Source organism: Seriola aureovittata, chromosome 6 (genome assembly GCF_021018895.1).
Source record: "Seriola aureovittata isolate HTS-2021-v1 ecotype China chromosome 6, ASM2101889v1, whole genome shotgun sequence".
Taxonomy (NCBI): domain Eukaryota; kingdom Metazoa; phylum Chordata; class Actinopteri; order Carangiformes; family Carangidae; genus Seriola; species Seriola aureovittata.
In genome coordinates, this window is record NC_079369.1 from 1,280,753 (window position 1) to 1,305,953 (window position 25,201).

Below are 25,201 nucleotides of genomic sequence, written 5' to 3' on the forward strand. Positions count from 1 at the left end.
TTCAGTAATGTTTTTGCAGAGGGCAGCAGATTTTCCTTCCTGCTCTGCTGGAAGACTCCTGTATTAATTTTAATATCTGCCCTGCCCACAGCCCTGTCACCTCTCTTTGGGAACCGACACCAAATATTCTTCTTAAACCCGCAAGACATTTTTTACAGGATTTTGGCAGAGTTATGCATAATTTAGATGGCATTGGATGATCTTGTGTTAGTACTTTGTTGCCCATACTTGTACTTATACTACTCATTATAAGAGTCCCTCAAGTGAAGCCCTCACAGATAAAGAAATGTGCTCGCTGGCACAGCCAACATTTTGAACATTATCAGAAATGAGCACATTTGTTTTTATCCCAGATTTTTCGCTCAACTTTATGAAGAGTGATGAGAATCCACTCTAATCTGGTTCTTTTTCAGCCTCCAAGGCAATAAAAAGTAGAAGAACTGTAAAGAAAATGGATCAAAACCAAAGATATACTGCATGTGGTATGTATTTATTTTACAGTAATGTGCTTCATTTAGATTACAAAACAATTGTATATTCCAAGATGACTCATGCAGTTCGTCATGCCATCATAATTATCCTGACAGATACATAATGGTTTTGGGTCTCTATAAAAATGGCATAATTTAAATTCAGAGCCTAAATGAGCATCCAGTGGATTGTGAACTATAAACCTGTCTTTCACTCCAACTGAGTGAAACTGAGAGTTATGTGCATGCAGAATATGCACAGAGTCTTTGTGGTTGTTTTGTGTCATTGTACTCGTTTTTTCTGTTCGTAATAATTTTGTGTCTCTTTTTACTTGTTTTGCCTGTGTGTAGTTGTGCTGTGTCTCTTTTGTCTGTGGTTGTTGTGTGCATCTTTGTAGTTGTTTGTGTCTCTTTCTAGTTGTTTTGCATCTCTTTATTGTTGTTTTGTGTCTCTTTGTAGTTGTTTTTGTCTCTAAAAGATATATACAAAATAATCTAGTCAAGTATAATCATAAACATCAGACAAGACAAAACAAACAAATTAATAAAAGCAGTTAAACGGAACATACCAGGCTGAATCTCAATCATAAACGAGGCAAATACTGAATAAGAACAAAAGGTAATTTTACACTGTTTTGTTTTCAGTCTTTAGTCTTGAATCCGTAGAAAGAAGCAGATGACTTTATATTCTATTTCAAATTGTTCCCAAGAGAGGGATCTCTGTATCTAATGAAATATTGATTTTGAGAAGTGCGACATCGGCAAATTGCAATCCCTTGAAGACCTGGTAGAACAGACATGAAGGACAGAGAGTTCGATGTGAATCTAAGAATTAAACATTTCTGGAAAATGCCAGGAAGTAAATACTTAACAAAATAAATATTAACATTATGATGAGTCAATAAGTTACATTTCATAAACTGTGGGACGGATGAGTCATTAACTGATTATTTCATCAACGTCTTCTGAATCATCTTGTTACAAAAAGATAAGTTCCCATCACCCCAAGCATTTTGTAATATTTACTATATGAGTAAATTCTAATGTAATACACAATTAATTAACAGGAAGGTGGACCAGGGAACAAACTTTGTAAAAACTATATTCATTAAGTTTTGAAACATATTTTCAATGTGAATTTTACAAGTAAAACAGAGTGGGGAAAAAAAGTATAAATATGGAATATTATAAAGCTTGCCACTTTAATATTAAAGTTTGTTCAATTGGAATACGTAAAGATTTGCATCAATTCTGTATTAACTTTTGTATTAGTGTACTAAAATCTGTGTGTGAAGCTGCAGGATTTGTACCATCAGCACACAGACAAATCTTTATAAATCTTAAGCAGGTCATTAACATAAATTTAAAAAGTGACGGGCCAAGAACAGATCCTTGTGGCACCCCTTGAAAAATGACAAACTGTTCTTATATCGTGCTCGAAGCAGCACTGCCTGAACTATCTCATGGTTTTCACATTATTCAGTTCTGTCTATATGCTTCAGATGAGAGAGATCCTTTCAATGGCAGGATACAGCTACTTATCCAACAGATTGGACATCTCCATCCAGGACAGGTCCCACTGCACTTCTGTCACATCCTGCTTGGTTGCAGGGAACGCCTGTGCTGGTACTTCCTGTTTGGAAAGTGGCCAGCAGCTACGAGTGCAAAACTTCTGGTACCTTCAAACAAATACAAAGACAAATACAGGATATTTTATGTCTACAGACATGTGAACGGTAGGAAGTGGGGAGTAAAGAAGGCTGAAGATGTATACGGTAACTAACCTGTAGTGACGAACTAGCCAAACAATAAGAGGAATGAGGAACAGAAGGACAACAGCAAATGAAAGAATGATCCATTTCCAGGAACCTGATGAACACAACAAATATTTGTTTAAAAGTGCCATCAGGTGTCAAGTTCAGTCAGTAACAAAGTTGAACCAGAAACTACGTCACTACATCATATAGTCTAATTTCTTGTTAACAGCTGCAATCAGACCATAAAACCATTCAAAGTCATTTCCAGTAATCTGATTCATATACCGAACAAGTTGAGGAGCTTCAGAGAATCTACACCAAAATCTATTTATGAACAACTTACTATTGGAACTCAATAGCTTATAAGATAATGAGAAAGGGATGTCATTTCATTAATGTAATCGCCTTATAATATGTGTCATGATCGGAACCGAAGAGACTCCTTTTTTGGATTTTTGTTTAATGTCCTGCTTTATTTTGAAGTAGCTTTTTGAAGTAACAACTTGACTGAACTTCTTCAAATTTGGCACAAACATTCACTTGGACTCAAGGATGAACTGATTATATTTTGGTGGCACAGGTCCTTCAAATATAACCATAAATCACTGTGTGAAACACTGTGTAAATGTCAGATTTAGATTTAGGATACTTTGCATCATTGGAGGGATCTTCCCCATGAATTCCAGCTCCTGATGTAAAGATGAGGAGGAGTAGAACCTGGTAACTAAAAAGTTGTCCTCAATAATGGCCAATTATGGATTTACATTTACATTTATTCATTTGGCAGAAGCTTTTATCCAAAGTGACTCACAGGTGAGGGACATCACTAAAGCTTCAGTGTAGTAGGAGAGCTTGTGTAGGTACTAAGTCCTACATCTATTCAATTAAGTGCTAATTAATTAAGGAGATCGAGTAAAAAACCTAAAAAACCTCCAAAATTAATAAATGTATGTGTCAACAATAAGAAATAATTTTACCACTAGTGGAAGCTGGTGTCCCTTTGGTTTTTGTGAAGTTGCCTAAAAGACAAAATAATTGACATCTTTGACTTATCCACTATTAGACAGAGCAGAAAGATGGATATGATCTTCAGGTGAGATAAAGCCGTACAGCTGACCTCTGTCAGGTCTCACTGATAACCAGCTCTCTGGACTCGCCATCTTTCTGTCGCGGGAGGCGCACTTGTAGAAGCCTTCATCTTCCTGTGTCACATTCTTAATGGTCATCTTTATTACTCTGTCTGAACTGGAAGAACTGTAAGTGTCAATTTCTGCTTTGTTTTTAAAGAAAGTTGTTGAATTGTGGTTTGCTGTCCGGTACTGACAAGACATGACAACTTCATCGCCTGTAAATACAGGGAAGGCCGGAGTCTTCAAAACGATGTTACCGTCTGTGGGACAAAGATAGACATGATTAACTCCTCACTCCCTCTTATCACACTCACTCATACACCTTAAACCTGTCTGTCTGGACCATGTTCCACTTTCTTTGCTGGTTTCTCCCTCAGTTTATCCTTCATCATCACTGTTACACAAGACTCACAGCTTACTGTGATGTTGACTGCATTGCTGCGGCCCTCAGCGTTCTCACACCAGTACAGTCCACTGTTCCTGCTGGAAGCAATGAAGGCAAACGCTTCAGACTTGTTTCCACTGACACCTCCCCCTGGTGGCGAAGAGTGGACATTGATGACTCTGGTCCCCACTGCACGGTCTGGAGAGAAATGCATCAGCTTCCAACCCGAGGAGTTAGTCTCAAGAGCAGGGCACTGCACAGTGAAACGCTCCCCTCCGAGCATCTGTCTGCTGTTGGGAGTCAGAGACAGTGAGGGAGGCAGCAGCTCTGGACGAGAGAGATTGACAAAGAGACAGAGAGAGAGAGAGTGAGATGCAGGTTTTATCCATGCATCTGATTACTGCAAAAACAGGCCATTCTGTTTGTCTAATGGTCACATGGGACCATATAAGTGATATATCCACTTATCTTGACAAAATACATCACTTACTCAGCAGCAGCACTGGAAAAGCAGAGCTGTCCGAGGCAGAGGTTACACACTGTTTATTCAGATATCAGTACTGTACAGTGCTGGTTGGCGTATTTCATTTCAAAGCATGTAATGCCCTTCTCACCTGAAACTCAACTTCATTTTTCTTCCACATTTTTTGCAATGAAATTTGATACATTCACATTCCCCTCAGTTGAATCTTAATCCCCTCAAGTTTCCATCTAACACCATCTCCAGGTCAAATTTTCAATCTCACCTGCCCACTTTGTTTAGGGCAAATTAACAAATGCATGCTAATCAGACTGACGGATGTTCCCTCTGTGACGTCACCCTCAGATTTCTGAAGAGCAGTTTTGAATCTCAGAGTGAGCTGCTCCACCATTGCCATCTTGGCAGTGCCTGACTCCACTCCTACCTCCCAGCTAATCCAAAAATGGGAAAGAGGAGGGGCATGTGTGGAGCTGAGACTTCAGTTCATGCCGGTTTGTGGCAAACATACGCTCACCCACCTGTCACTCACTGAGGCCACGCCCTAAATTATTCATTACTTTAAGCCTTAATAAAATGTAAACAGGTGTCATGAAGGAGGAAATTAGCTCTAGAGACAAAATCAGTTTTTGTACCAGGCTGTAAACATGTTTATTTCTGCTGTAAAGTTGGACATTTTAACATCGGAGTCTATGGTGACTGACTCACTGTTGGAGCCAGACTCTAGTTGTTGTTAGAGGAACTGAAGGTTTTGGAATCATTTTTCAGCCCCATTGCCACATGATGCTAATAAGCTAACATGCTAAACTAAAATGGTGAGCATGGTGAACATTGTACCTGGTTAGCATCAGCATGTTGGCATTGTCACTGTGAGCATGTTAGCATTTAGCGCAGCCTCACAGCACTGCTAGCACGACTGTGGACTCTTAGTGTTATTGCTTTTTTCAGATTCAATACTTAGACAACATATGTCCTGATAATATTAACCACAGGGATCAAAGCAATCACACAAACAGCAATAAAGTCCATTGATAATGAATAGACAGTATATTCATACAGTTGTTGAACACAGCACTAAAGTCATAAAAGCCTAAAAAAACATCAAATTGATAGACGTGATTGAAAAGAACAAGATTTCTGACCATTTAAAAACTGTATTAACCATCATAGAATAGATTAACATTTTGATTTCAGTGGTTGTTATAAATTTTGAGTGACTGTGTCTCTGCATTAAAGACAGTCCTGGAGTACACAACCTTTCCACTTGCATGTGTTGTCCTGTGCATGTAGCAGAAACCTGATGCCACGCTGCAGAGGTTGCAGCAGCTGCTGCTCACCTGTCACATTGAGTTCAAGCGGCCGGGCATTCACCACAAACATGGTCTTGTTCTTCCGACACTCGGCTTGGCACCAGTACCTGTCCGTGTCCTCCCTTGTTACCGCGGTGATGAAGTAGCTGTCACCAGAGACCAGGTGCCTGGGGTTCGGAGCAGTGTGTGGTTTGGACCTGTACCACCGGTAGCTCTTCACAAAAGTGCAGCGTGACGCCGCTGAGCACTGCAGCAGCACACACTCGCCGAGGTAGAGGCTCGACCCCGGAGGCCTCACAGACACACTGGCCCCCAGAGACTCTGCAGGAAAGGGAAACTCCATTATGGTCTTTCTCAGGCTTGGGTCAATTATACTGTGAGTGTGTGTTGGACAGATGCACGCTCTCTCTTCCTGTGCTCATCGTCTCTGCCTGTACCTTCAACTGCAGCAGCTTGGAGAACAAAAGCAGCTGCACCTGAAACACAGAGAAATCGTTTTCACTAAAACACAACTCATTTCCTCATGTTCTACCACAACTGGGCAGTATGTTCAGTTTTTTTTTTAAAAAGCCTTAATTTACCCAGAATTCATTGGACCAAAGTCAAATACCAAACTGCTTATTGCACCAGATGAATTTAGACTCAGTCTATCTGAAGTCTGACTGTTTGTTCTATCTGGGCCACACTGAAAGTCTGTCTTTGTGAAACCGGCTCCGGATAATCAGCCATGGTCCATTGCTGAGTTTGGATTATTCAATTGATGATTAATTGATGATTAAATGATTCAATTCATCTAACACCATCACGGACCCTCACTCTAATAAGACATTGCTTTGGAGACACACACAATCACATCAGAGTGTGTCTGCCACACAGTGTGACAGAGAGGGAAGCTTCCTGTCCCTTAACGAGCCTGTTTAGACGGTTATTATCCCCATGGAAACAAGGAATGTACACACATTTTCTGTATTTTCCGGTTTGACACTCACACACATGCCGTAACATAGTGCTACTGTGGTCATACGCATAACATAACTCACGGTTCCTAAGAGATGCAATGGGGTTAGGGTTTGGCAGCGCTGTCCAAATCATTTCCATTCGTGCTGTTGAGATTCTGGCTGGTGAACATCATTTTGATTTTGCCCTGTCTGGATCTCCCAGCTGCAGGCTAACAGCCCAGTAAAATATATAGCGTAGCATACCATACTACTGATAGCATCACATTATAGAAAACAGCTGGCTCTAAGTCAGCAGCGCTCTGACAGCTTCGTGAAGACGCTTCTTAAAAGTACATGGACGCTGTTTTATCATCTGTAGATAATCTTCTGAAACGAGGCCTGTCTGCGAGTGTTAGTCAGGTTTCATCTGTTATACTCACCCAGCACTGAGGAGAAGAGGATGACGTTCATTCTGTTGAGGTTTTAATGTCCAAAATTAGATGTGCTACTCCTCTGTTGTTCTTCATTTAAAAAAAGAAAAAGAGAGAAATGACTATACTGATTTTGAGACTTCCGCCAGAGGTCCAGTGTTGTTTTCCAGAGCAGGTTTTATTTAGAAGCTACAGAGGATAATAGTATCTCGTAGGAGGAGTTTCGACTGACTATCACAGCAAATTACAGACAGAGATGGTCATCTTGGTGGAGACTTTTCCTTCCTCAGTTAAGTGGTTTACAGGCGGAGCCATTAGACAGCAAAATCCAGTGATAGACAGAACGTCAGAGAGGTGACGAATTCAATCACAAAACAATCAATTCACTATCACAAGCACTGGTCACATGTGACCTCACAAACTTCCTGCCAATGCTGAAATTATTTCGGTATTTCTACTTGTTCAGGTTGTTCTCTATTCCTCTATCCTCTTTCTTTCTCCAGTACTTGCCAACGTTGATGCTTATTTTCTCTTTGGGGAGCATTTCATTTTGTTGTTGTGTAATCATATCAGCTACAATCAAATAAGGTTTGGGTGAATTAAATGAGGAGTATGAGAAACCCCAGTCAGTTTGTTTCTAGACACACTGGCTGCACATTCTGAAACATCTCAACAAATAAAGGATGGACTGGCATAAAATTTGGTAAACGTTCATTTTCCCCACAGGATGAACTGTGATAACTTGACCTCTGACCTCCGGACAAGAAGGTCACAGACCTGTTGTGTCACAGTGAGGGAGGAGCCAGAGATTTTGTCCAGATGTTCAGATCCAAGCACATGAATGATTTTGAGCAGAAAATCTTTTTTTTTTTTTTTTTTTTTTTTTTTTTTTTATATATATATTTTTGGGGGCTTTTGTGCCTTTATTGGACAGGCTAGGAGAGAGAGACAGGAAATGGGAACGCAGAGAGAGGGGGAACGACATGCAGTAAAGGGCCGTCCGATGCGGGATTCGAACTGGGGCCGACTGCAGCGAGGACTGTGGCCTCTGCACACTCAACCCACTGTGCCACTCGACGCCCCAGAGAATCTGTTTTTAGACAAAATTAATTTTCTTTGAAACATTGTTGGATGATCATCATGTGCTAAAAAACATCTGTGTTATTATTAATATGAGTACTCTGTGTAGTAATGCAGTAATAACGACTGGGTGCTCATCAGCTGGGTGGGAGATGGCCTCTAGTTGTAAACATGTTGACATTCTCACTATATACTGTGTGTTTATAAGTAGCTCCAGAGCCACTGTGGCTGGGGACTTAACAGTGTTGTCTTATTCAGGTTTTATTGAGCACGAGCTCCAGAGTCTTTGTCACGAGACAAATCTAAAGTGAGAAAATGTTAAAAACCTCAGATCAGTCAGTAACAACCCAGTTTGAGTTTTCACATCAACTTTTTAAAGCCAAACCACCGTGTTGTTTTCAGTGAATGTTTCACCGGGGTGTGTGTTGAGCCCTCACAGGTAACTACAGCTGCCTCATTATCCCTCAGTGATCCCCGCCTCCTCTTCCTCCTCTTCCTCCTCACCCCTCCCTCCACCTCTATGTCCCTCCCTCCCTCCACCTCCCGTCGCTCGCACAACCAGCCTCCCAACATCCACGGGGTTTTGTTCCAGGAAGCGCGTCGGGGAGTCGGATGCTCTGCTGGAATGCCTGGGAGAGAGACCATCCTCCCTGTCCGTTTCTGAGAGAGAGAGAGAGAGAGAGAGGGGAGAGAGGGGAGGAGGTGGAGGAGAGCGGCAGGAGGAGGTGGAGGAGGGGTGGCGATAGGAGAGAGGAACAGACATGGCTTCTAAAGAGATCACTGCCTCTGGTTTCGTCAGTGTGAACAAGGATATCACAGGTGGGTCCAGACCGCCGCTTAGCTGATTCTGCTCCGTGTCTTGTTGCGGGCTGTAACCGCGTCACCCGCCGGGGTGTGAGCGTCCAGGCTCGGGATGCTTTTCCTCCGCGCGTCTGTCGGAGGCTGCGACCGAACAGACGCATTGGGTGATTGTCATGAGCTACACCTTTCCATGTTTTGTGTGCAGCTTCCCGGGAAGGCTTTTTTCCCTCTCAGTGCATGTGAATTAGTTAATGTGCAGATGAATTATTTTCAGTGCAGGGAAATGTACCTTTTTTTTTTCAAAACTGCCTCTCGGGGAGGATCAGGTAATAAAACCCCAGCCTTAGGCCAGAGGAAAAGGGGCGTTGTGTAAATAATGGTGTGGACTCCGGGGTCTGATCGCGTTTTGTTGCTTTCACGTTTTATGCCAACACTCCCATTTCACAGTGTGATTTCTGTTTCCTGAATACTGGAGTATTTTATCTTTGTTTTTCTAACCAGCCGGAGCGCTCTCTGATTTCACGCGTGCGTGTGTGTGTGTGTGTGTGTGTGTGTGTGTGTGTGTGTGTGTGCGCGCGCGCGCGCGCACGTGAAAGTGAAGACGGGGACTGATGAAGGCAGATGTTCGCTGTATCTTGCCAACAAAAATGCATGTGCTGGACAGGAAGCACAAATATTTATTCTCTTTATTCTCAAACAGCAACAGCTCACACATGTCAGAGTCACGGCCCAGTCTTCATTTCACTATCGTATACAAATGCACGCGCGCGCAGACACCCACACACACACACACACACACGGTGCACACATGCTCAGGGTAGCAGGGACTCTGCTGCTGTGTTAATTACTCCTAATGGCTCTATTAGGCGCACTGTGATGATTAATCCAGTGGAATCCCTGCCTCTTCATTCAGTCACCTGCTGGGCGCCTGCAGTCTCCTCCTGCATTGACTGACTGACAGGGGGGCCACTGTGGCCCCTGTGGCCTGCAAGCAGCACAAGGTCACCTGAATAAGACTTGAATGGAGTTACTGTCGATTCTTGTCGGCTGAGTGTTTTGTCTGTGCCTCAGTCTCTGGCTCACAGAATCCACTGATGTAGAGAGACAGAAAACTTGAATATGAACAGGGGTGGAGGAAGTTCTCAGACGGGGGCACTGAACTCCTTTATACACAGGTTGGTCGTTTAATCTGCATTAATTCATATGACAGGTCCGATCAATACGATGCAGGAAGAGTAAAACTTTTCTCTCTGAAAGTTGCACAAATTGGAAAAACTCAAGTAAAGTAAATACGATACTTGTCTGAATGTACTTAACTCCACTTGTCTGTGCAAGTTCTCATTCGTCCAGGTCATTGTTATCTCTTTCTCAAATTAAATCGAAGGCAACTGGACTTATATTTGTCTGTGGAAGACGTTTCGCCTCTTATCCAAGCGGCTTCATCAGTTCTTATGTATTGGTCTCTCTAGTCCGCACTAGTCTGACCACGAAAGTGGAGTAGGACCCAGGTATTTAACCTCTTGTGGGTGGGTCCTACTCCACTTTCGTGGTCAGACTAGTGCGGACTAGAGAGACCAATACATAAGAACTGATGAAGCCGCTTGGATAAGAGGCGAAACGTCTTCCACAGACAAATATAAGTCCTTAACTCCACTTGAACTTTGCCTCACAAAGACTCCTGCCCCCCCTCCCCCGAAGAGAAACACTTGCTTCACTCTCTGGTGAGACTGAATCAACTCCCACCGTCCCATCTTTGATATCGATTGGCTCATAAACTCGTCAGGCGGGATGCAGTGCGGCCAGAGTTTAATGGACAGGCTGGATCACGTCATTCCTGCCGGGGCCTCTGTGTTTCTGTGATAGTATAGCTCTCAGCCTGTGAGTAAGACGCCTCCTCCGGCGCGGCGGGCGGGTTTACGTGCCATATACAAGCGAGGGGTCGCAGCGGTGACAGAGATGCTGCTTGACAGGAACAGTTCCCCGTGAATCAGAGACACTGATGCTCCGATGTGTCATGATGGAAGAGAGGACACTGGAGCATAATGTGAAACAGTCTGGTGATAGTGTCGAGCTGAACTGAAAAATAACAATATTCTCATTTTTCTACAATCAACAAATGAAAACATGAAATCAGGTGCTGACCCTCTAAATGTCACAACCCTTAACCCTGCTGTTTACATCATTTTACATTTAAATGGTTTGTAACTTATTTATAATCACCAGGATCCATTCAGGAACAGAGTCAGAGATTATTTTATTATGTGAAATGTCAGAATAGGTCGTATCTCTGCTGTTAGATGAAGACGTGGACACAGGTCGGTCCAGACAAAGGTCAAAGTGCTTTACTGCCAAGTTTCATTTGCACTAAGCTGATGAATAACATTTTCTTTCAATCTTTTATCTAGTTTACTTTGAATCATGAAAACTTTACATTTGTTACAGCCGTAATACTTCATGTATTGTGTTTACCTTGTAGGTGTTTTCAGTCCTGTGAGAGAACCAGTGAACTTCATGTCTGATTTGACCTTCGTGGAGTTGATGTTACTGTTGTACCACAGTGCAGAGCGAACTTTCCAAATCAGTGTAGACTTACTGTACGTTTGCATTACCACCAGACGACAGTGTAACGTAAAACAACAATAATCAATGCAGACATGATTTTGTCTGTGATGGATCACCGCTCTCTGTACGGATAAACGAGTGAAACTAGTGGCTGCAGGGAAAGTAAGAACGCACTCAAACATCTAAAAGACAACAGCATGGTTTGAGAAATGTCAGCAGTGATAGGATTTTTATTAAACGCTCTGAAATGTTGGAGACTGAGTTCCCTGATTGTGTGTGTTTTTCTAACACTGTGTGTCTTGGTTCTCCTCCACAGAAAGCATCAGGAAGATTATCGATAAATCATCTATAAAGTTTGTTCGTGGCATCAAGCTTGACACCAAAAATGGCAAAACAGAGGACAGGATACTGGTAAGCTTCCCGCCCGTCACAGTAACACGGGGCTGCTGCCGTAGACGAACACCTTAATCCTGCCACATAAGCAGCCTGATGCAGGCATCATGTATGTAGAGTGTCTTTGATGCTAACTTCTGCTGCAGCGTTAATGGATCTCTGCCACTGTAGTGATATCCATGACAGCAGAGGCAGAAGCTCTCCATGATTTAACAGCGAGAGCGAACGTCTTGCTTTCTACTCTCACTCACTAACTGCCGCTTCTCCTCTGTGACTGCTGCTGTTGGCGGCCGGGATGGATGAATATTGGATAGACGGTATCTGTGGGAGCGGCTGTGGATTCCTGTGTGTGTCTGCACTGCGAGGCCCACTGTGGAGGGAGAGGGGAGCTGAGCGCAGCCTTTGATTCTGGGGTGCTTTCATCAGAGAATATGGGACAGAGATATAAAATCCCTATTTGTGTGAGTGAAGCGCAGCCAGCTATCTGGATAAAATCTGGGGTAATAAGCTCTTACTCTGTGGGCCAGACCTTAAACTGGACCCTGGATGGAGGCCAGTGTTTGCAGAGTGCAGTGGACGTGCACATGTGCAGACAGACACACACCTCATGTAGGACACATACAGGATACAGCAGGTTTTATAGACGAGTGCTCCTTTATGTGCAGCAGCAGCTGAACCACATCTGTATGAGAAAGATCTTATTAAAGCTCGATCCATCTGCAGTGAAGCTGGTGTAGTTTTTACACTGTTTAAAAGACTAGCGACTCCCGTTGCCCCTCCTGCAATCCCCCGTCGAGCCAATGAGCTTTCATCCCCGGCCGAGCGGTCTTCTTCGCCTTGGCAGAGCAGCCCTTCCACTCAATGGATGCGTTAATGATTCATCGTGTGGCAAGGACGGGTGGTTAGGAGAGTTTCTGCATGTACAGCCTTTGATATCCGCACACTTTGATATGTCTATCTGCCAGAAATATCTTTCCAATAATCTCTTTCCAATCTGTGTCTCATTTACTGCTTCCTCTCAAAAAGCTGAACTGGGAAGCCGGAGTTCTCGCTCCCGCTGGGCGAGCACAGAAGACGGAAAAATAGATTGGAGTTTGATCAAACGCACTGGGCTGGCATTTTTGGGAAAGCAGAGCTTAAAAATGTGTTTGGGTTTTTTGTGAGGGATCAGGATCGGTGGGGGGGTGGGGGGTGGATGAGTTTTGCTCTGTCACTGCAGGTTACACCAACTTATCTCCACGATTTCTCACAGAGGCTTCCTTCAGCCGAAGTGTCAAACAAGAGAGGATTAGAGGACGTGTCCTGTCCCAGCACTGCTGCATAATTACACGCCACAATAAGCATGATGTGTGTGTGGCCTCTCTTTGATGTGGGATACTGCAACAAGTCTCTCTCTCTCTCTCTCTCTCTCTCTCTCTCTCTCTCTCTCTCTCTCTCCTGCTGCATCAGCATGATTTACTTTACTTTTACTCTAACACTTTCTTAACTAGCACCCTAACCTCAGCTCATCACCCTAATGTGATACAATCTGTTCTTTTTAATCATCTCCTCCACACGGCCTTTGATGTGAATCTCTCTCTCTCTCTCTCTCTCTCTCTCTCTCTCTACATCTCTCATGCACATTTTACATTTTGAGTGACTGCGTCTGAGACACCTCACTCTCTGTGTGGGTGTTGGAGGCTGTCTGTGTGTCGAGGCCGGTGTCAAGCTCCTCTCTCCAAAAAACACAACAGTAGATCGGGAGAGCTGTAATTTAATTACTGCTTTTCATTGGGGAGAGACACATGGAGGAAGAAAAGCAAGGGCGGGGTGGTTTGTCCACAGGGAGTGCTTTAGCAGGGCAATCAGAGAGAATGGAGTCAATGATTGGGAGCGACGGAGCAGAAGAGGAGAAGAAAAAGAGCAGAGGGCATTTCTCAGGGGCGACTGGAGAGCAGCAAAATGCCAAAGAATCACCTCTCCTTATTTGCTTTGATGGAGAGACGCTGACATTTTCTCTCCTTCTGTCAGTTCACGCTCACAAAGAAGAATCAGGGACAATGAGATTTATCTGACGGCCGCGCGGCTCAAGTGTTTCCACGCTGAGAGGAAGCGGGTACAGGCACGATCGCGTCTGATCGAGACGCACAAATAAGCTCTTGGTAGTTCTCTCAAATTTCCAGTCACGTCCAAACTCCTGTCAACTTTGTACTGCACAAAAAAAAAAATGATGCCACACATCCGAGACTGCAGACGGCGAGTTATCCACAGTAACATGGTAAAAATGCTAAGTCGGCATCCTGACCCAGAGTGACCTGCAGCTCTGTCTCTGGAGCAGCTGCTGCCGCTTTAAAGGGTGAGAAAAATACACTTGTGTGAAGCTTCTTCCCTTTAAGTTCCATATTAAAAACCCGGAGAAATGCTGAACGACAAGAAATGATTTCCTGTTGAGCCCAAAGCTGCCACTGTATCCCTCAAATTAAATGAATGAGCCGCTTTCATGTTCACCCGCAGCGGAAATAATGTCACGCTAATGAAAGTACAACTCTTATGTGTGAGAACGTGATTTAAAAACGTTTGCAACATGCCGTCATTTCTCAGCTCGCATGGCAGCACGTTCATCTGTTAATGTTAGACAAGTGTCTCTGACATCGAGGGCTTTTAGCCGGATCAATACATGAATATGGAACGGACTCCTTATTTTCCTTTCATCATTGCCATGGAAACTCCTGGGACTAGTTTCTCCTCACGGGGAGTGTGACTGTGCAGAGAACTTTAACACAGTCTTGGTTCAATTTGCTTTGTTCCCTTTTTCTTTCTTTTCTTTTTTTTTTCAGGTCCTCACAACATGGCGTCTCTATTTCCTGGCGACAAAGATTCCCGCCAAGGTTGGTCTACTTCTCTGCCTCCACTTAATGTACAGTGTGAAGCTTTTCTGTCACGACGTCGCCTGACATTTGTCGCCTGGTTCTCTCACAACAGGTCGAATCCACATTCAACTTCTTGGAGATTCGAGCTCTGAATTCACACCCTGAGCAGCAGGTGAGCTTTCACCTGAGCACTGAACTCTGCCGACACTGATTGATTGTCTGTACAGGTGTATAATGGAGTGGTTATATCACTCCAGCCTTTAAGGGATTTGGGATAAAGCTTTCAGACAGACAGACAGACAGACAGCCGTCTCTTATGAAGTCTTTCTCTTCTCTCGCTGATGATGATGGCAACGAGGAGAAGGTCGTAAAAGGTGGAATGTTTTGAATATTTTTTCTTTTTGCTGAAAGATGCTCAGTCTGAGCTTTTTTCACAGAGCCTGGGAGGGTCTTTTAATATTCTCTTGCCTTAAATTTTAATGTTAGCCTTAGCCTGTGAGAATAAAGATAAGACTTTCCAATTAGAGGAACCTAACAACGCATGGCTTCAGGTGTAGCGATTGTCACGGGTTCTGCTTTTATGTCCACTGTTAGATTTTATGGCAGCGTAACCAAAATGTTACGGCTCGTAAAGCACAAGGCAGAACCCAGAACCTATGAGGTTCTTACAAGCTGAGCTTTCGGATACAGGTGGAACATTCAGTGTGTAACAGACAACAGCTTTTATTTTGTGCTGCAGGTCCTGAAGGTTTGCTTCTCAGATCGCAAAACACATGCTTGTTCCACGGCGCGAGTCTGGCCCATATACAGCCAGACTGTCAGATGCTGCTTCCACATCTGGATCAAAAAATCTATTCAGACAATTCAGATATTATTCAAGATTTAACCTTTAGGGCATTTTCTCCATTTCTACATTATCTCTTAAGTTCACCTTTTAAAGGGTTCTTGCATATAACATATAATATAGTCTATAATAATAATACAGTCTCAGCTCTCTCTGTCATGACGCCATGAGTCAAGAGATGGATTGAAATGTTTTCACCAAAGTCTATAGCTTCATGAAGATAATGCAACATGTGAGTAAAATAGTAAATAAATGCCTAAATAAAGTTCATTTTTGTAATATCGCTGAGTCGTAGTGTCGTTTTATCTCTACTTTAACCAGGTTTTAGAGGTTGTGAGTCACGTACGATCTCACAAGAATATATAAAGGAAAGAGTCGACAGATTTTAACAACATTTAAACCATATTTCTACTCTGTGTCATCACAAAGATTTTAATAGAAACATCCGTCGACCTCAGAGGGTTAAATTAGATCACACGGTCTTAAATTCTTTACGTTATTAAAGATTAAACAAATGAACGCAGGACTGTATTTTGAGATATGGTGTGAGGGAGGGTCTAAAGAAAATGTTAATGCTTCTTTAGAGTGCAGTAAGATTAAACCACCAGCTGTCACTTACAGTCCATTGTTTGTGCAGGTCATCATCGACACTGACAAGTCCAGCTACTCCATGAGGTTTGAATCCCGCGAGCACCTCAATCATGTGGTCAGCCATATTAATTTCGCTCTGTCTCGCATATTCAACAACTCCATCTTTGCGTAAGTGTCTCACGTCTGTGCAGCGTCAGATTATCAGGCGCTTTAAAGCAGAATCCATAACGTATCTGTGTTTGTTTTATCTCTGCAGCCCGTCCATCAGTCACTCAGACAGTGACCTTTCTGAGGGGAGCAGGAAGTATTCGCCCAGCTCAGAGACTTCAGTGGAAACCCAGAGGGCTTGTGGTAAAAGAGGCCTTATCATCAAACATGGGAATTTACACACACACACACACACACACACACAGGGTGTACGTGCACACCACTCAGCAGCCTCTAGAGGATGTTGGCTCACACACACCTCACAAATGGTCGTCCAGATGTTCTTTTTAAAGTCCTCTGTCGCACAAACAAAAGTATGATAATTTGGACGAATGTTTCTGTGTGCGCTTTCCTCTCTTTTCTCTCTCCTGTTATCGCTGAAGGAAGCAGCTGTTCGTATCATCTCACATTCTTTTTCATTCTCCCCCCCCCCGCCTCTCTTGTTTTCATCTCCCGCCTTCCTCTCTCTCTCAGGAGGCTTCTCAGAGACGTACGCCGCTCTGTGCGACTATAATGGCATCAGCTGCAAGGAGGAAGTGCAGTGGGTAAGAGCTGTGGGGCTGTGCCTGTGTCACTGTGAGTGTTACGTACAGCGCTGTGCACAAAATGATGGGGGGGTCATGTGCTGCGGCAAAAAGGCTGATGAGTAATGTTGCTCCTAGGATGTGGACACCATCTATCATTCCCAGGACAACCGAGAGTTTAACCTGCTGGACTTCAGCCACCTGGAGAGCAGGTGAGGGGCCGAGAGCGAATCAAACGCCGCCACCTCCAAAGAGCGTTCACCTCATTAACCTCATCGTTGTCCTTTCCAGGGATTTAGCTGTGATCGTCGCCTCGATGGCTTACAACACGTGGTTTACCAAGCTGTACTGCAAAGACCTGCGCATAGTACGTACAAACTCCTCCAGGTTTTATTTCCGGTGTCTGTCGAGGCTTTAAGAAGAAAACTGGTGAAGTTTCATTGCTTCCTTTTTCCTTCAGGGGTCAGAGGTCACGGAGCAGGTCCTGCATACGGTCAGCAAATCGTCCAGCCTGGAGGAGATCACTCTGGAGAACGCCGGGCTGAAATCGTAAGTTTTGACTCCTCTTAAAGGGCCAGTACGCCGATTTTACACTTAGAGAACGACTCAGTCTGTGAAGACAGTTGTATAATTTCCTCTGAGGCCCCTGAAGGGAACTTTCTAAAGTCTGAAAAATAAACCTGATGGTTTTCTGGTTAGCTTCAAAGATAAGGGGCATTGACCTGTGGGGGGGGGGCACTAACTGACACATTTGAGTTGTATTCTGGGAATTGTAAGATGCAGAGTTCTTGGAGCCGAGTCTTCTTGTAAATAAAGAAAAGTTATCTTTACGTTCAGTAACACACAGTCTGTTTCCTGGAGATCTAACAAATGTGTCAAGTGCATTTTCCTCCTGATAAAACATTTGCAAAGATGAAGAAGTATTTGAAATGCAGGATTGTTGTTAGTTGGTGCGTTGCTGCAGTATGTGACATGTCACCGCTGGCACATCTGTACATCGAGTCATCCACATGTGCACATGCACAAGATACACGAAACAGGGAGCCTTTAAAGTCAAATATCTCGGTCTCTGCTGCTTCCATCCTGAAATTCCTTCTTTTTTTTTTTTTTTATAGTGCAGTGCTAAATTAGCGCAGCGCCCCTTTAAATGAGCTGCAGTGATTCCTCAATTAGTCGATCTACAAAAAATGAACCAGCAACCATTTTTAAAATCGATTAATCACTGAATGAACATTTATTGGGGAGAATTAGCTGCTTTTCTTTGTCTTACCTTTTAATAAATTGGATATTTTTGGATTTTGGATTTTGGACTGTAAGTTGAACAAAAGCAGAGATTTGAACTTGTGATGTTCACTTTTCACTTGAATTAATCAGAACATTAATCAGCAGAATAGTTGGTGAAAGCTGTGAGTCGCAGCCCTGATGTGTTTGTCTGTTCGGACCCTCTTCACAGAGACTTCCCTCAGAAGATGTCCGCCGCTCTGTCAGAGAACCCTGCCTCCGTCATCCACTCGCTCAACTTGGCCCACAACTCACTGGACAACCAAGGTACGATCACACATCAGCTTCTGTCTCTGGTTCTCATTTACTGCAGCGGAGGTTCAGACTGAAGACATCACGTCTCGGGAGGCGCGATGTTTACTGACTCGTATTGGTTTCAATCTGAAGCTCCAAAGAGAGAACATAAACACGACCGAACATGGAATAGGTTTTCACATTTTCACCAGCAAGTCGAGGAAAGGCCACCAAACATCCAGAACTGGATGGTGGATGAAACAAAGCTGCTCCACTTTAATGATAAAAGCTTCTTGTTTTAAAACATAGAGAAGGAATTTCAGTTTGAGAGTATAATTAGTTTTGGCCCATTCATGTGTATTGAAGGCTTCGTCCTCTCATAACGACCAACGACGGTGAAGGACAGATCTGGTTTTATGTCTTTCTTAACCCTCTGAGGTGGACGGATGTTTCTATTAAAATCTTTGTGATAACGAAGCATATAAATATGGTTTAAATGTTGTTAGAATCTGTCGACTCTCCACTTTCCTTTATATATTCTTGTGAGATCGTACGCGACTCACAGCCTCTAAAACCTGGTTAAAGTAGAGACAAGACGACACTACGACTCAGCGATGATACAAAATTATATTTTTTATGCATTTATCTACTATTTTACTCACATGTTGCACTATCTTTATGAACTTACAGACTTTGGTGAAAACATTTCAATCCATCCACATCAGTAAAGGTTCGTTTTCACAAGAGATTTGGAGAATTTCAAAATCCAGGCTTCAATTTTTCAGCATTTGGGCCGAATGATCTCTTGACTCATGGCGTCACGACAGAGAGAGCTGAGACTGTTCTGAGAGCTGTGACATAAAACACTTGTATGTATGATGTTATATGCAAGAACCCTTTAAAAGGTGAACTTAAGAAATAATGTAGAAATTAAGAAAATGCCCTCAGAGCTCTAAAGGTTAAGTATCCTAGAAAACTATCAACACTTGAGGCAAGTAATCACAACATGAATGTGTGACCTTGGATCGTCTCTCTTTTCAACCGTCATGTGGCGCGTCAGCGTTTAACTCAGCAGCCCACGCTTCTCTCAGATGAGTAACTGTCGAAGTAAAGGCTTCGGTAGAACAGGGTGAATGAAAAAGATCATGCAAACACAGACTCCACAGAACACATGTGACTCTGGTTTTTCTTCCTCTGCTGCAGGTGTGTCCAACTTAATACAGCAGGTGTGTCGCCTCAGCAAGGGACTTCGTCTGCTCAACCTCTCCAAGACCTCGCTCACCTCCAAAGGTTTGGGCCCTTTATTCCCCTCTCGGTAGTTTGCAGCAGGATTTCCCACAATGCAAAGCAGTAATTCTCCAGAATCATGTGTGAATGGGTTAAAACTCCAGCTGATTGAGCTCAGCTTGTAAAATACTGCAGGTTAAGGAATGTAAAACCTGCAGAGCTCCAGCTGATTCTCAGCTGTGTTTCATATTCTTGGCCCTGCTACGACTCCATATTGACTCACGGCGTCTTGTGGCGGCCTGAGGGCAGCACGCCTCCTGCTCCTGTCTCGTCTTCCCCTGCACTCAGTGGAGAATTTGAATATTAGATTGAAGCAGGCAGATACTATACGCTGCCTCCCGCTACATCCACTGATACCTGCTGCTGCTGCAGATGTGTATGAATAATGTAATGACACAAAATGCTTTGAGTGTTCGCTCTCTTTTAATATTGTACAACTTCCTCCTCCATCATGTCTCTCTGTCTCTCTTTCTTTTCCTTTTATCCATCTGCACCCCCACCCTCTCTCTCTCTCTCTCTCTCTCTCTCTCTCTCTCTCTCTCTCTCTCTCTCTCTCTCTCTCTCTCTCTCTCTCTCTCTGTTCAGGAGTGGTGTCTCTCTCTCAGGCTCTGTGCTCCAGCGACGAGTACTCCAACTCTCTCCTGCACCTGGACCTGAGCAAGAACCCGGGGGTCCTCTCGGGGGAGGATGCCTCGGTCAGAGAGCACAACCCATCTGGAAATAAAAACACACTCGGTTCCATTTTTACCGCACTTTTCCACCTGAATAAGATGTTTCCCTCCCTCTCTCTCTCTCTCTCTCTCTCTCTCTCTCTATCTCTGTTTGCAGAACTTGTATCTCTTCTTGTCTCAGCCCAACTGCCTGGTCCATTTGGATCTGTCCGGCACAGATTGCCCCGTGGACTCGGTGAGTGTTTTAATGGCTCGGGATGATGGAGTGTTTACGTGCAACGTTCTGTCTGAACAATCCTCAGCCCAGTTTAACCGTTTCCACCCTGTGTCTCATGCAGCTATTTGGGGCTCTTCTGAGGGGGTGTTGCGCTGATCTCTCCTTTCTGAATCTTTCCAAAAATTCCTTCTCCCACAGGTTAGTCATGTCTTTAAGATTGCCTGAACAATAATTGCTGTGGCAAATCCAAATCTGGGACGATATCATCCTTATTTCACCTTAAAGGCCTCCTCCACTCCCTCTTTTTCCTCGCTCATTATCTCCATCTCTTTGCTTAATGGGAAATCAGAAATGAGCTTTGTGGGAATCACTGGAACATTGTGTTTGCTCTCTGTGGGTGTGTCTCCTGCTGTTTAAAACCAGAAGTCTCAGCGCTGTCTGCATAGATAAGACTCATGAATATTTAAGCAGAGCTATCTATCATTTGACCCCGCTCGCTCCCCGCTCTCACACCAAAGCAATATTCACTTCATTCCTCATCCTGTGTCAGTGACTCTGCGCTCAGCGCTGCACTTGTGTTTACCCGGCATGTCAACAATGTTCGGCCCGTCTCCGTCCGGCTCTCACACCTACGTCTCTTTCATCTCTCTGCTTTTTTTCTTTCTTTAATTCAACAGGAAAGTGAAGGACACGCTGCCGATGTTTCGTCAGTTCTTCAGCTCGGCCTTCAGCCTCACTCACGTCAGCCTGGCCTCTATGAAGCTGCCCCCTGATGTTCTGAGGTACTCGCCATGTCGCTTCTCATTCTCTATCGAAACCTGCTCCCTTTTATCTGAACTCCAATGCAATAAAGGCTCAGACTACTTTAATTACAGCTATCCTCCTCAGCTGAGTCGACAAAGTGATCACCGCCTCCTCCTCCTCCTCGTCTCGTCTCTGACACTCACCTCCTCTTCTTTCTGTCCACAGGGCTCTCCTGGCAGGGTTGACCTCCAACCCTCATATCAATGACCTTCATCTGGACATCAGTGGTTGTGAGGTAAGAGTTCATCTGTTTATCTGTCCTCATCGTTAACCTTTAGAGCTCTGAGGGCATTTTCTAGATTTCTACATTATTTCTAAAGTTCACCTTTTAAAGGTTCTGGAATATAAGATCAGAACAGTGTCAGCTCTCTCTGTCGTGACGCCTCTTTCTGTCGTAGAGCAGAGAGATCATTCAGCACAAATGCTGAAAAATTGAAGCCTGGATTTTGAAATTCTTCAAATCTCTTGTGAAAACGAACCTTTACTGATGTGGATGGATTGTTTTGGTGTTTGAAATGTGTTCACCAAATAAAGATAGTGAATCACTGAGTCGTAGTGTCGTCTTGTCACTGGCTGTGAGTCACGTGTAGAAATAGCTAAGTGTTTGCTAACATGTGAGCGATGTCAGCTTGATGCTCCAAGTGTCAAAAATATTCAGTGTAAAAGTAGAAACAATATAAAAATACTCAATTTCAAACTGTAGAATTCAATAATGTTATAACACGGGAATGTTATTAAAGTACCTACTATGCAGTTAGATTGGCCCCTGTCAGACTTATATTATATAGTGTTGGATTATTATTATAGCATTTTAATGTTGAAGTTGAGTTTTAAGTTGGGCAATAATGTAATATATTTTATTATCACACGATCTGTATTTAAAATATTAAACAGAAACAGCAGCTGACAAATAAAGTAGAAAATACATGAATTTCCTCTGAAATGTAACGAAGTGCAAAACTTGCACTTGAGTGAATGTGCTTCGTTAAGTTTCCCCCTGATGACTGGAGGCCGCTCAGTTCAACAGAAACACATGTTGAAACTAGTAATTCTTTTTAATTCACACGTTTGGTTCAAAGTTGCTCATTTCACTGAGTGGGTCGATTGTGTGCAGAAACAGCTCCTCCAGATTTTTAAGTATATGTAAGTGCTTATTTAATAAGTGGCAGCGAGTGTTTCCCGACCGCTGAGCAGAGCTGCTGCAGAACATGAGCAAAGCAAACCTCTCTGTTCAACAGGCCCTCAGACTGCAGACTGCTCGCAGAGACATAAAAAAAGGCATCAATAAATTTGCCTCAGTCTGGAGAAATAGAACTAATCCCCAAAGACCGAACCTAAATTGACTCTGATTCATGTCTGTGCACATGATAGTTTTCCCTCCCTCTCTCTCTCTCTCTCTCTCTCTAGCTAAGGTCTGCAGGAGCTGCTGTAATCCAGGAACTCTTCCCCAGAGTCTCCTCCATCGCCACTCTGGATATCTCAGACAACGGTACGATGGCGCTGCAGCACATCTCTCTGTGACCTTGACTTTTAGTCCTCAGGCATGTGAGGTTTGAGTGGGCTGTTAATGGAAGTCATGTTGAGCTTTGTGTATATATATATATATATATATGTGTGTGTGTGTGTGTGTGTGTGTGTTGACAGGTCTGGATGCAGACTTGCTCACAGTGCTGCCAGCCCTCTCCAGACACCCCTCCCTCAGACACCTTCATCTGGGCAAGAACTTCAACATCAAAAACAGGTGCAGCTGCTGCTCTGTCTCATTTTACTGCACTTTTGTGTGTCTGTGTGTGTGTGTGTGTGTGTGTGTGTATTGCGTTTGCACCGCATGTGCCGGCTTCAATGTACGTGTCAGTGATTTTTCATAAGCGGGCAGACAGCTCGCCAGCAGCAGGAAATGACTCGTGCTGGCTCATGTAGCCTCGTCTCTGTGTTTGTCTCTGCGGTTTGTGTCTGCAGGGTTCTGGATGAGGTCCTGCAGAAGCTGGTCCAAATCATACAGGAGGAGGAATGTGTGAGTGATCATGCGGGAAAAGTCTGCACTCATAAAAACACACTGTAAAATGCAAATTGTGCAAAGTGTGCTTCGTAACAAATCATCCAAATAATGAAAGAATATATTCTGCCAGGGGAAAGAAAAACTCTTCCACTTTATATTTATATTTCACTGCAGATGTATCAGTGTTTTACTGTTTGTGTTGCCCTTGTGGGTTTAGTGTCTGTATCAGTACACACACATATTGTAAATAATTCATACATACAGCATGTGGAGTCATGTAGGCGAGCGGCCTCATCGCTCTGAAGTAAATTTCACCACTGCACTTCATCATCTTCTCTCTCACCGCTCAGTTTGTTTCTCGGCCTCATTTATTTCTAAAAACGCCCCGAGACAAACTGAGACACTGAAGACACACGTGCCCCTTTCATGCTGCGCCCCCCCCCCCCCCCCACTCCAGGCCCTGCAGTCGCTGTCGCTGACAGACTCGCGCCTACGCTCTCGGGGCACCGTGCTGGTCAACGCCCTGGGCAGCAACACCTGCCTGAGGAAGGTGGACCTGAGTGGGAACAACATGGACGACATCGGAGCCAAGATGCTGAGCAAAGCCCTGCAGATCAACACCACACTCAGGTGAAGGGTCAGGCTGAAGAGCGGGAGGATCTGTGACTCTGTGACTCTGTATGGAGGTTTGTATTAAGTGCAGCTCTGCTCTGCCCCGCAGGAGTGTGACATGGGATCGCAACAACACCTCCGCAGCAGGGTTCCTGGATGTGGCACGAGCACTTGAACAGTAAGAGCACAGAGGCACCGGCAACATGTGTTTTCACATATGTTTGCTGGGATCTAGGATACTCTATACATCAGCTGTAAGGAACATATTGATTTCAAGAAACTGTGTTAGATTTACCTTCTGTTTTTAGAACATTTATCAAAGTTGAAATGTGCAACGTGAGCTGAGCAAATTGTTGCTTTCCACTTTGCTATCTTAAATGGTCCAGACTTACCTTTAGGCTAAGGATGACATGGTTACAAAGATCAAAGCATTACTCACACGCCGTGTGGCATTGGAGCGATATTTTGGGATGAGCTCTGTCCAGTGGGGATATTAACCTTAACTAACCCTTGAATCTGTAACCCACTTTATTTTCTCCTTTTTAGTCTTTTACTGTCACCCTCAATAACTCGACCCTTCCTCTGCTCTTCCTTCCTCTTCTTCTCTTCCCTCTCTCTCAGTAATTTCACCTTGCAATACATGCCTCTCCCCCTAAGTGACATCAGCCAGGCGTACCGCAGCGCCCCCGAGAGGACAGAGCAGGCACTGACCAAGGTCGGCATCCGAGAGCAGCCATTGTCTCATTGTCATTGTCAGGAAGAAAAAACTTAAATTCAAAGACAGATGAAAGAAAATCTGGGAGATGAAATCAGAACATCATCATCAGTGTTTTACATCCTCAAAACCGGATTTTACTTCAACTTCAGCGGTTTGGATCGTAACCGAGACGTCTGAGTGCTCTGACAGAAAAGATAATTGACCTCTGCCGCTCTGTGAGATGTGCGTCTGGTCGTCAGCTTTTATCATAAAGAGTCATTTTATCATAAAACTCCTGCCACTGGAGAACTCCATTCATTTCTACACAGAGCAGCGAAATGTTTGATTTATTCTTCAGACGAAAAAATGACCAGGACTCAAAAGATAATGTGAGTCCCATTGTAAGTCTGTGGAAACGACAGAATAGAAATGTTCAGTATGGAAATGAAACTTAATGTGGTTTAAACAGTGAGAACTTCCAGCTCGCTGCTCTTTATGATTCCCTTTATTAAAGTTAAAGAAAGGACATTCTGATGGATTTAGCTTCTGCCAGCAGATGAATACATCAGGCTGCAGGTAAAGATCCTTTACTTTGATGCTGCTGCAAATACACACATAAGTAAAGGAAATGTTTTCCCATCTTAGTGCT

At 43.7% G+C, this 25,201-nt stretch overlaps 2 protein-coding genes across 5 annotated transcripts in view; one reads left to right on the forward strand and one right to left on the reverse strand.

The window, feature by feature from the left end:
- The window catches only part of LOC130170564 (capping protein, Arp2/3 and myosin-I linker protein 3-like), a 59,492-nt gene that overhangs the window by 18,337 nt on the left and 15,954 nt on the right, over positions 1 to 25,201 (forward strand). For 2 of the 4 annotated variants that reach the window (XM_056378004.1, XM_056378002.1), the window contains exons 3-24: positions 11,659 to 11,753; positions 14,552 to 14,602; positions 14,697 to 14,756; positions 16,066 to 16,187; positions 16,276 to 16,370; positions 16,701 to 16,771; positions 16,889 to 16,962; positions 17,042 to 17,117; positions 17,211 to 17,299; positions 18,204 to 18,298; positions 19,469 to 19,555; positions 20,138 to 20,247; positions 20,381 to 20,458; positions 20,562 to 20,638; positions 21,118 to 21,222; positions 21,410 to 21,479; positions 22,652 to 22,733; positions 22,889 to 22,985; positions 23,204 to 23,258; positions 23,701 to 23,873; positions 23,965 to 24,033; positions 24,477 to 24,570. In XM_056378004.1, the coding sequence (XP_056233979.1) occupies positions 11,659 to 11,753; positions 14,552 to 14,602; positions 14,697 to 14,756; positions 16,066 to 16,187; positions 16,276 to 16,370; positions 16,701 to 16,771; positions 16,889 to 16,962; positions 17,042 to 17,117; positions 17,211 to 17,299; positions 18,204 to 18,298; positions 19,469 to 19,555; positions 20,138 to 20,247; positions 20,381 to 20,458; positions 20,562 to 20,638; positions 21,118 to 21,222; positions 21,410 to 21,479; positions 22,652 to 22,733; positions 22,889 to 22,985; positions 23,204 to 23,258; positions 23,701 to 23,873; positions 23,965 to 24,033; positions 24,477 to 24,570 (1,925 nt within the window). Of the gene's footprint in view, positions 1 to 8,546; positions 8,799 to 11,658; positions 11,754 to 14,551; positions 14,603 to 14,696; positions 14,757 to 16,065; positions 16,188 to 16,275; positions 16,371 to 16,700; positions 16,803 to 16,888; positions 16,963 to 17,041; positions 17,118 to 17,210; positions 17,300 to 18,203; positions 18,299 to 19,468; positions 19,556 to 20,137; positions 20,248 to 20,380; positions 20,459 to 20,561; positions 20,639 to 21,117; positions 21,223 to 21,409; positions 21,480 to 22,651; positions 22,734 to 22,888; positions 22,986 to 23,203; positions 23,259 to 23,700; positions 23,874 to 23,964; positions 24,034 to 24,476; positions 24,571 to 25,201 lie in introns of those variants that run through there. The other 2 variants (XM_056378003.1, XM_056378005.1) reach the window with 2 other exon arrangements.
- LOC130170568 (uncharacterized) lies at positions 459 to 7,209 on the reverse strand. The gene is made up of 8 exons (XM_056378008.1): positions 6,909 to 7,209; positions 5,968 to 6,006; positions 5,558 to 5,851; positions 3,770 to 4,069; positions 3,345 to 3,617; positions 3,205 to 3,246; positions 2,255 to 2,339; positions 459 to 2,149 (listed from the first exon to the last, which is right to left on the reverse strand). The coding sequence occupies exons 1-8, from the start codon at positions 6,937 to 6,939 to the stop codon at positions 2,005 to 2,007; spliced, it is 1,209 nt and encodes a 402-aa protein (XP_056233983.1). The 5' UTR covers positions 6,940 to 7,209; the 3' UTR covers positions 459 to 2,004.

Coding starts and splice junctions, on each gene's coding strand:
- LOC130170568 (XM_056378008.1), bottom strand. CDS start 6,939: ATGAACGTCATCCTCTTCTCCTCAGTGCTGG. Junction 3,247..3,344: donor ATCAGTGAGACCTGACAGAG/GTCAGCTGTACG, acceptor TTTGTCTTTTAG/GCAACTTCACAAAAACCAAA. Junction 2,340..3,204: donor GACACCAGCTTCCACTAGTG/GTAAAATTATTT, acceptor TGTGTTCATCAG/GTTCCTGGAAATGGATCATT.